Source organism: Trichogramma pretiosum, unplaced genomic scaffold, assembly GCF_000599845.2.
Source record: "Trichogramma pretiosum strain Unisexual culture from Peru unplaced genomic scaffold, Tpre_2.0 scaffold25, whole genome shotgun sequence".
NCBI lineage: Eukaryota > Metazoa > Arthropoda > Insecta > Hymenoptera > Trichogrammatidae > Trichogramma > Trichogramma pretiosum.
Window position 1 is genome coordinate 1,438,423 of NW_019641621.1, and position 10,956 is coordinate 1,449,378.

The following is a 10,956-nucleotide window of genomic DNA, read 5'->3' on the forward strand; positions in this document are numbered from 1 at the left end:
TGAGGGCTTGAGTACCTTTAGGAGGTATGATGACATTTGCTATTTGACTTGGCTGGATGTTAACTAGCAAAGGCTGACCAGTTGCCCTGTCTATAACGTGCGGAACTTGATGCACGATCGGTTCAGAGCCATGCAATTTGGCTGCATTATTATAACTATTATCAATCGTATAATTCGACACACCTATGACCTTCTCGACTCGTGATATTGTCGGTCGGATTTCTTCATTTTTCATCGAAACTCCCATCGAGTTTTGATAATTCCAGGGTCGGTTACTTTTTTTCGCGTCATTGTTTACGTTTTTATTATATTTTATCGCGGGTGGTAACAACAATGGATCGTTTTCCAGGATTTCGTCCGATAAACTGTTCTTTTTGTACAGAGAATATTTATTAGGATTTTCACTATATTCACCATGTGGTTTTACGTTGTGCAACGAAATATGTTCCTCGTATACTTGTTGCGCTGGTAAAATTTCCAATTGTTCTGCAACTCTGTGGGGTTTCAATTTCTTCTTAGTGACATCTTCGGAAACTTCCAAAACTGAATGTAGTTGCAAGTTTGAATATGGCGTTGATGGGGGTGAAATATTAGCAATATTAGCCGTATGTCCTGAATTAACATTTTGAGGGGGTCTGGGTCCCATTATACCCGGTCTACCAATGATTATATCGCTATTAGTCGTAATGACTTCACCTGGTGATATTGGTATTCCATCGACTAAACTTGACGAAGTTAATTTATGTCTGGTTTCAGGTATATGATGACTGTTGGCTGTATGGACTGAAAATTAAGTGACGATCGTTTTTCCAAAAATTTTAACAATAAAAAGCCAATTGTTGGTTGGATTAATTACCTATCGATTGACTTTCGGCAGTTTCGGAATCACCATCGACAAACTCAGCCACTGGTATATAAATCGGTGATCTCTGCGTCGTGGTGTGCATTGCTTCGGTTACACTTTCTGAATCATTTCGACGAGCTGCAGACTTTTTACCTTGAAGGAGGCCAGCCATAGCCGTGATCATTGGCCCCAGTGCTGATAAACTATTGATACCTAAAGATCCTAAATTTAACAAATTGCTTACCTGCAACGGTTTTTTATTTTCTGAGACATTTACTGATCCTTCGGTATCATTATCCTGCTATTGATACGTTATAAAAACTTAATTTGATCAAATTCAACGTATTTGCTCATAAAAATAACTCAATAAACCATACCTCAGATTGTGAATCTTCAGCATTATTTAATTGAAAGTTGACGTCATTAGATTCAGTTTCTGTGGAATCTAATTGCATTTGATCTGAGTTATTCTCATTTTCTTGCTGAGCATTATTACTGTTATTATACAACGTTTCTGTAGCATGGTTTTCGTAAGAAGAAGACGATGATACCTTAGGTAAATCATCATATAAACTTGAATTAATAGACTCTGCGTCAAGATTATCCGTAATTTGATGTAATACTGAACGAGATGGAATCGTAGTAATGCTTTCAATATCTTCGGTAGCCTTAAATAAAATAAAACGATGTCAACTATTGACTAATTAAAATTATTAATAAAAATTTACCCAAGTAACTCGATTTGAAAGAAACAAAAAAATTGCATATTTATACTCGCGCTGAAAATAGTACCTGATAACGAGTAAAATTTTTTTAATACCTGTATAACCAAATTACTCGTTAAATTTGCTTTGGTCATACTGTCCAACACGTTGGTTGATTCTAAATTTTTCGTACTCGGGTAAGAGGTACTTTCGACTTGTTGAGCTTCCGAAGATTCGAGCAGCATATCGATGTAAAAATGAGGCGCAGTGACAGTATTTGTAATAACTTTTATGCTGCTCTGCGGATCGACCTCGCTAGGGTGTTCCGGATTCAGCGTCAAGTAAGTGTAGGTTGTTTGAAAGACTTCGGTACGTAAGGTCGGCGATGCTTTTAATGTGAGCGAAGCTGATTCAGCGATCGGGGTCCTATGTCTCTGTTCCGTTGCCGTATTAGACACAACCTATATGCAAATGTAAAAAAAAAGAGGAAAACAGAAAGTAACGAATTTTAATTCATCGATGGTGAGCGTCAATTGTTAGAGAAACAACGTCTGTCGAAATACCTGTTGATCGGTCGATATGATCGTCATTCCATCGCGCGTGATGGTGTTCAAGTAAGTAAAAGTCGTTGTGCATGTTTTCGTAACAAATTCATTAGGCTTATTGTGTGGCAGAAGCATGACTACCGCTTCCGATAGAGTCAGTGTCGGCTGTGCATTTGCATTCTCCCATCGGTAGGCTGGTGTGGTACCGGCAATGATAACGTTTACCCCATTGGACATGACTCTCGTCGCAAGATTAAATCTTCGACCTTCGTCGCTTTCCTCTGCCTCTTCTTTCTGCCTTGGTTCTACATTATATATGCATACGTTTTTTTAATTTTCTTTTCCCGTCCAGATCGGATCTTTTTAATAAGAAAAGCTTTACTTTTCTGCCCAGCACAAAAGAGACTAATTAGAGAGTACTAGAAGAAATTTTTTAATACATTCTCTGCTCGAGTAAACACTTTGGATGCATGAAATAACTGAATCGTTAAGAGTTATACTGTTTTTTTCATACATTATCCGTTGAAAAAAACATTTATTTTTCACAGCAGTTTCATTAATACAGTCTATGAACTTTGAGCGATATGATTAGGTGATTATTGTCTTATTTTTGAAATTTCCATAAATAATGATATATTGTCTGCCGAGTTGACCTATTAAATCAGAGCTCGAACTCGAACACGTGTGAATGTCATACGCCGGCAAACGCGTAATATTTTTCATAATAACGTGGGAAAAATGCATAACAAAGCCTAATTAAAACGTAGCATCAATGAAACCTGTAGAGTCGCTACTTTTATCATAATTACTATAACGCGTTCAAAAAAAAATTTCCTCTACTCTAACTTATATTGCATAATCAAGCAGTTGAAATACCTTTTTCCCACCGTAGGTGTTGTAAAGAAAGTTGTAGTTCAATAAAATCACATGCATTTTTACCGTAAAACAAATTTATTTATTGATTACATAATAAAAAATAGATTTCTCCATGATTATAAGATGATTCTTTTCATATACGAAAGTTATATTTATGTAGACTGCTTGCAGATAAATGATTCGTGTAGAAAATACAAAGTATTGCATTTTTACTCGAGTAGATAATTACAAATATACAATATATTTTTTCTAATTTATCAAGTGTTAGTCGGAAAATTATGTTTAAGAGTTTTGTACATTAGATTGCGTATAAACTAAAATTTTAACTATTTACATGACAAATGTTCATGTATGTACATTCTTCAAAAATTCATATTTTTACAAATTTACATACACTTTTAGAGGCAAAAAGAATTGGATATATTGGTGTTCATAGGTGAGAAATAGAAGAAATACTTACTGCATAAAAAATTATAAGTTGTACAAGCCACGGTCAAAGTCTTTGTCAGTTAAAAAAATTGGGCCAACTTAAATACGTCATTTCAATCCTACTATTTATAGATGATACTTCGAATCTAATTCCTTCTTATGTACACGGTTTTTTAATGTTTTCTTTCTAAATGTTGATGACGGAAGCTATAAGGTCAATTTTTAAAATATGATTTTTCATCTACGTTGTTTTTCTGTAAAAGTAAACTGTTCGTCGTGAAAATTCTTTTATATTTAAACGTCAAATAATGCATTTTAAATTTGTTGAATCTTAAATAATTTCAGTCAGAACATGTGTCTAATTTTCAGATATTTAAAAGCATCTTGATTAATACTAATCATAATAGTCAAAGCAGTCATACATTTTGCATTATTTTAATTAATAACCTTAAAAATGTTGGTCTTTTCTAGTTGCTTTTTAAACTGTCTTCGAAATGAGTATCTTCATTTTTCATGTAGTTAGTATTATTAGCTGAAGTAACAGAATATTTTATTTCGTATTTCATTCAATCGTATATAAAAACTATATTCTATCATTAAGACTAGTAAATTTAATACTAGCTAATACACTATAAAGAAGCAAATAAAGACAATTCATTTTTAAATCAAGAAATTTAAAAAAAAACGTTAAGCTCATCTATTAAAAATCAAACTATAACTTATACATCTTTTTCACGGTTGAGCCAATATTGTAGTAATTTTAATGCTTAATAACTTATTTAACAATTGTCTTATTTTATATACATGTATGCCTCTTGATAAATTAAAAATGAGTAAAAATAAAATAATCGGTACAAAATTAAAACGACAAATATGAATAGCCCATTGAGAATAATTTTAAGTTCTGATGGACGTAGAAATGTGCCGTCCAACATTGCCCACGACGCTTTCAAGACTTTGAGTGGGCTTATGAACGTGGAAAAGTTCTTCGCTTCCCGATAAATCTGTCGGCTGTTGTAGCAGCGATGCAGTAGACAACCCCATGTCGACCGCGTAATCTACGTCTCTTTTTATTTTGGTACTAGACTGGTCATCGATTTTCACCGTACTTAGAACAGTACTGAACTCGCCCGGTCTACGACCTGAAACGTACAATGTTACAACGCTCGAGTCTGCCAATTCTCGCTCGTTCAATTTAATGGAATTAGCATTTTCAATTTTCAACGAAGAGCGCTCGACGTCATCGGTACCTAAATCCTCGTAACTGTCAGATTTATAATCTAAGTCCACTGGTTGATTTCTTCTCTCGGTTTCTCCGGGCAGTGTGTTGCTGTGAGTGAGCGACGGGGCCACAGAGAAGAGCGGATCTAGCAAGGAATTCGAGAGCGGATTCACGAGCGGATTTGCGAGCGGATTTTGCGGCTGCTTCAAGAGCAGCAGCAGAGAGTTGAGATTTGCCGCTGCCGGCAAGACTGCGGTGGGAGTGACGACAACTGTGTCCGTGATGAATTCCGTGGCCGTAACGACGTCGGTCGTTGAGTCAACGAGAGTCGTCAAAATTTCTTTCCCGCGGAACGTCAGCGGAATGACGGTGCTCTGATGCTTTGTAATCGTGGTCACGTAGGTCGTCGCTCGGGTCTCGAATTTCGTCGTTGGTGTTGCTGCCACTGCCGGTGCGCTAGTAACCAACGGGGTTTGTCCCAACTGACCGAGCAGCAGTTGCGATAAGAGTATGTTCGCCAGGGGCACATTGTCGATCAGAGATGGTCGAATCGTGGAGACGACATTTTCAACCGAGTATATGGTTGAAGGAACCACCACTGGTTGAGAAAATCTGCGACCTCCGGCTGAAGTCAAGGTGTGAGACACTTTGGTCGTCGGAGTTTCGTGTATTACGAACTTGGTAATTTCAGTTTGTCCTTGGAAGTTGGTTGCTGTATTTTCGGTGGCTAATACCAGGACATCTTGGCCCTTGCTGTTCATGCTCGTCATGTACTGCTCGGGTCCGATTACTGCCGTACTGGGTGCCGCTGTTATGATGTTTCGTTTTTCCGTCACACCATTATTAACGACTGGTATGGTAACTTCGGTGGGCACGTAATGAGTAACGGTGATGGTTCCATCGAAATCGTTGTAATCGCGATAATCCTCTTTGACCTGCATTCTTCCCCGAACCGAGGTCACGCGGCGATTGTTGTTTCTCGAGCCATTCCTTGAGGTGGTTCGCGAAGGGCTACGTCGCATACTGTTGACGTCTTGGTATCTATTTGAGGTCACTCTATTTCTGGTATTGGTTCGAGATCTTACATTGGCTACCCTCGAGGGAGTTGTGGTTCTTTTGTAACTCGGTATAGCGGTATCCTTTTCGCGCAGAGTGAACTGTCTATTGGTATTGCTCACGATTGATGGCTTTATTCGAGGAGGAGAAGTTCTAGCATTTGGAGTGGGTGGTCGTCCTCTCACCATTGGTGGTAAGTCGTAATATTCCTCGGATAAATCTTCTTTGCTCAAATTAGGATTTGATCGGCTGATGGACGACGATCTACTTCGAGTACCGTAACGAGAGTTGCTGCTTTCGGGCTCGGTATCGTAAACTTCCTCCGAAGCCCAGCTAGGCCTACGACCACGTGTACCAGCCTGTCTAGTATGAATAGCCTGCCTGCGAACTCGCCTTACTCTACTTGTTCTACTGGCGAACGGTTTTATTTGTTTTATTCCTCTCGAGTTGAGCTGATCGTTTTCCTTCTGCTCCGATCCTTCGTAGTCGTTGTCGGTAATTTCTCTTACCGGTTCCTCGGGTAATTGTTCTTCCTCTTTGAACTGCTTATTTTTTCTCTCTGACTCTGTATTCGCTTCGGGTTTTCTGACGAAGAAATTGCGAGATGGCAATATACCGGCACGAGCTTTTGGCGTGCTACGTGTTGTATTCCTTTGAACTGGTGGACTGCGTGTGGTGGCAACATTTCTATTTGGAGTATTAATTCGTCTTGGGGCATTTGTTGTGGTAGTAGGTTTAGAGGTCGTTGGTCTCGTTGCAATTGTGAGTCTTCGAAATTTGACAAGAGGATTTTGTTTCCTAGCAGATTCCGTAGTTGTCTGTGCAGTAGCTGCGTTTGATTCATCTTCCGGGTTATCCTGCGCAGAATCTTTGGCATTCAAAGATTCTTCATCGTTCACGTTCTCTAGTTCTTCTTGTTTTACTGTTGCGGCTCGTGAAACCGTTGGAGATGCACGGATTCCTAATCTACTCCTTGATACGGATACAGGAAGAATAGATGATCCCCTATTGATGGAACGAATCGAGGAACCTCGAATTGGCGTAGAAGCTCGACGAGTTGAAGAATAATACGAAGATGGGGTTGTTCTAATACTACCTCTTATTTTTGACGATGCAGAAGGATAGTTAGTCGAGGCAATCGATGAAGATGGAGACGAGCTCTTTCTGCCTGAAAATCGTCTAGAATTCGACGAGTTCAACGTGCTAAATCCGGAAGAAGGCGAGCTTCTTATTTTCGAAGATGCGTAGCGACCTTTTCCTGCTGTGAGTGTAGCTGTGATTGTGGGTGTAATATCACTTCTAGTTATAGTCGTAGCTCCTTGTGGCTTTCTTTTTGGATTGAACGTTGGCCGACTTCTGGACGCAAAAGGTCTGATTGGAGGAGCACTAGATGGTTTCTTTCTCGAAACGAAAGATAATCTAGACTTTTTCTTCAATTTGTCATCGATGTCACTGTCAATTTCTTCGTGATCGGGATCATTCAATGCATCGTCCGATGCATCTTCTGATAAGGATGACTGAATAACAGCTGGCGAAGGTAATACGCCCAATACATTTGGATCGCGGCTCTTCTGGAGAGTAGCGAAATTGAGTGTAGATGTGGGCCTCAAAACTACACTGGACGAGCTTTCAATGATTTGAGCATAGCGTCCACTGATGCTGGTTCCTATAACTTTAGATTGATAATGAGTTGTCGTACCATTGATTTCGATTTGGCCTTCGATAAGTCTCACAAGCCCATCGCGATGAGGATTTGCCGGGGCGGTGTAAGTAGCCAGTTTTTCTTCATCTATCTTCGTGGAAGTAGTGCTTTCGATAAATTTGGTATACGAGTTATCGATCGTCGTTCCTATTTGTTTCGTAGTATAGAACGTTGTAGTTATGCTATCAGCATCCACAATCGAGCCTCTGTTCAATGAGATTAGTCCAATTGGGAGGCCAGGTGTAGCTGAAGAAGAATAGACAGGAGAAGGAAGCTCGATGTTCGAAGATGTTTCGAGTACCTGAGCGTAAAGACCATCCACGTAAGTTCCATAAATTTCCGTGGTATAATGCGTCGTAATACCGTCGTTAACCGTACTGTGTCGTTTCGTCGATAATAAACCAGTAGAGGGAGAGTCGACTGGGTAAGTTTCCGTGTGTAAATCATCGGTATTAAGAATTTGGGATGCGGGCGCAGCTCCACCAATAGCACGGGGAGTGGCCGTTGCTCTTACCGCCTTTTCCGCTTGAGATACGCTAGTCACAGTCTCGAGCCTACTGTTTAATAAGGTCGAATTGCCGATGTATGATGTTGTAAAGTACGTGTAAGTCGTGTATAGAGTTACTGGTTCCAGTTCAATGCTAGAAGTAAGCTCATCCATCGTCAACGTCGGCGTTTCCTCAACCGCATCGATGACAGTTTTATCACTCATTTCTGAAGTTTCTGAATGAATTTTTGATGTTTCTATTTCAGGCAGTGTGTGCAGCGGTGTTGCTAAAACGAATGGCCTGTATGTTTTTACGACATCTAGTTGAACTGCTGAACTTTCCATAAGACCGGGGGTAACGACGTTACTCACTGTCTCCTCGCGGCTAGTTGTAGCAGTATCGTCGCCTTTGATGAATGTCGTCCAGTACGTGAAGGTCGTGAAATACGTCAGCGGTGACAAAGTTTTTGTTTCTGCTGGCACTACCACGGTTGGTTTTATAGTTTCGGTTACGGTATTGGTGACGGTTTTCAAACGACTTACAACCTCAGTTGCATTACCATTGTACATCGTAGTAAAATACGTATATGTTGTGTAAGAAGTTTGCAGTAGGAGCGTCGGTGCAGGTTCTACCTCGTGATGGTTCGTTTCGGAAAGTTCTTGATCTTCGGGTAGGGACATTCTCCTCTCGGCGGTATCGAGTATAGTACTACCACCAGAGCTGAATGAGAATTTAACATCGGTTTTAGTTGAACGATTGTTTTCCTCATCGGTAACTGGCTTTTCCGTACTGTCGTCGTCGTCGCTATCATCTTCCAGAGTAGTTTCTTCGAAATCAGTATGTTCTGTTGTTTCCTCAATCATATCTTCGGTAGTTGAATCCATAGCATCTTCTACTGGCGAGTTACTAAGCGCTTTTTGCTCTCTCAAGTTTTTCAGATATGCTAATATTTCAGGAGATGGGGTTGGTTGTTGGGCAGCTGCTGCACTTTCTGTATTAGATATAATAGGCACTGAAGATGGTTCAATGGATCCTTTTACAACATTAGTATATACTTCTGTTCTAGAGTCGACTCTAGTTTCATTATCTTTCGTTATTAATGTTGTGAAATACGTGTAAGTGGTGAAATAGGTTTTTACGTCATTTTCCAACAAAGTTGATGCTTTTGAAACGGGGCTTGCTTCTAGAAGATTATTGGGATCGTCTTCTAATACAGGTGTTGTTGTTTCTATGAGTGATAAATTATCCATCGTTGTTGTTTGTTCGGATTCCGGAGAAGACAACTCTGTACTATCATCAGTTACATAGTCATAGTTTTCAGTATTGGGTTCGAAAAGGCTGGTTTTGAGTGCATCCTCGTTATTCATTTTAGTTGGTTTTATTGACAAATTTTCCGTTGATGTAGATTTTTCATACAAAGTATTATTTGGTTCAACGGTCAGAGTAACAACATTTGTAGAGGTTGCTTTTCGGCTTTTAACACCGGTTGTAGAATCGTCAAAATAAGTTGTGAAATATGTGAATGTAGTGTATATAGTTTTGAATATTAGTTGAAATTCTTCAACATCTTGTTTTTCTGTTTCTTCTTCTTTTTTTGATTCTTCTTTAAAATCTTGCGATTGAACTCTGAGTTGTATAGCAGGATCTACTGTTTCCGTAGGATTGCTATTAGTTACATCTTGCGCACTTGTTGGCAGTATAAGCTCGTTAAGATAAGTGGTTTCAGTGGCCACCACCTCTCTTGATTTAATTGAGGTTGTTACTTGTCCCTTATGGGGGATGAAAAATGTAGTGAAATGAGTGTAAGTTTTGTAAAAGGTAGATGGAATCAATCTAGTTGAAAACGAGAAGTCATTTTTTTCTTCTTGAATTTCATTTTGACCATTAGAAGTGGACCCATTAACATTTCTTGGCTGATTCTGAGGAATAATATCATTAGCGATGTCATATTCTGTCTCCGTATTTTCAAAAGAATTTTTTTCAGAGGTACTGTCAGGTAGTTCTTCATATGAATTATCTTCTTCTTGTTCTTCATCATCGGAATTAATTCTTAAATTAAAAGTTGGTGATTCTGACCGAGATGTAGGTGACAAACGTTTAATTGAAGCTAAACTTTTTAATAAAGTTTTTGAATCGGTTACTTTGATTCTGTTTGTGCCAATGGTTGGACGTGGTTTTTTATTAAATCTTAAATATAATGGCTTGGTAACAAGTTTAGTTGAACTTGTTTCAGAAGAAAATTCATTTGTACTTGGTTGCAGATCAAACATTGAATCATTTTCCTGCTCTGAGTAGCTTGGATTCTTATTATTATTATTATTATTAACATTTTCTTGGTAGGGTATATTCATTGCACGAGTCTTTTTATGAATTATAGGTGCAGTTTTTGTGGGTTTTATGTTCGAATTGACGAAGCCATCGTCTGGAAGAAAAGTAGCAGCTCCTTTGATCGTTGTAGCAGGGCGTCCAAAGCTTGCTGGAGCTGTACTAGGTGAAAAAACAATGACTGTATCGCCAACTGTTGTTGTAAAATCTGCAAATCCGTGATACGTTATTGTCATTAAATTTTTCTTTTCTTCATTTGCTATTATCGATGGTAGGATTTTCTTAGGTTCTCTTTCTGGAAGAGATTCAAGATAATCAACTTTAACAACATCTTCTGTTTCTTTAAAATTATAATCTTGCTTAACAGTATAAGTTGGCAAATTTTCTGTTTGGATTTTCGCAGGCTTAACTTGCTCCTCTTCAATTTCGGCTTTTTGAATGATAACGTTTTCCTTAACATCGTGGGTATATTCGTTAACCTTGATTTCTCGGTCATTTTTTTCCGGTTTATTAAGCTCGATTACTTGCAGCAATTTATTATTTGAATAGTGGGGTAAATTACTTTTTATTGACGGTGGAGGATAAACTATGAATGGGCTTATTTCATCTTCTTCCGGTTTACTGTCATAATATACTCTGCTCGAAGTCGATAAAATTTTAGCATACAGTCGACCATTATCTAAAGTAGTACCAACCACTTGAGTAGCATATTCTGTACTAGCTCCGTCTTGAACAAAGGTTCGAGCAGTTTTCGTTAAAACTCCC

At 38.7% G+C, this 10,956-nt stretch overlaps 1 protein-coding gene across 1 annotated transcript; it reads right to left on the reverse strand.

Annotated features, from left to right (window-relative positions):
- Positions 1-4,295: 4,295 nt before the first annotated feature.
- On the reverse strand, positions 4,296-10,955 carry LOC106654070 (mucin-3A; the record flags this gene model as incomplete). Its single annotated transcript, XM_023458890.1, has 1 exon — positions 4,296-10,955. A coding segment is annotated over one exon (6,660 nt), but the record flags the coding sequence as incomplete, so codon positions are not given.
- Between the last annotated feature and the right edge of the window lies 1 nt (position 10,956).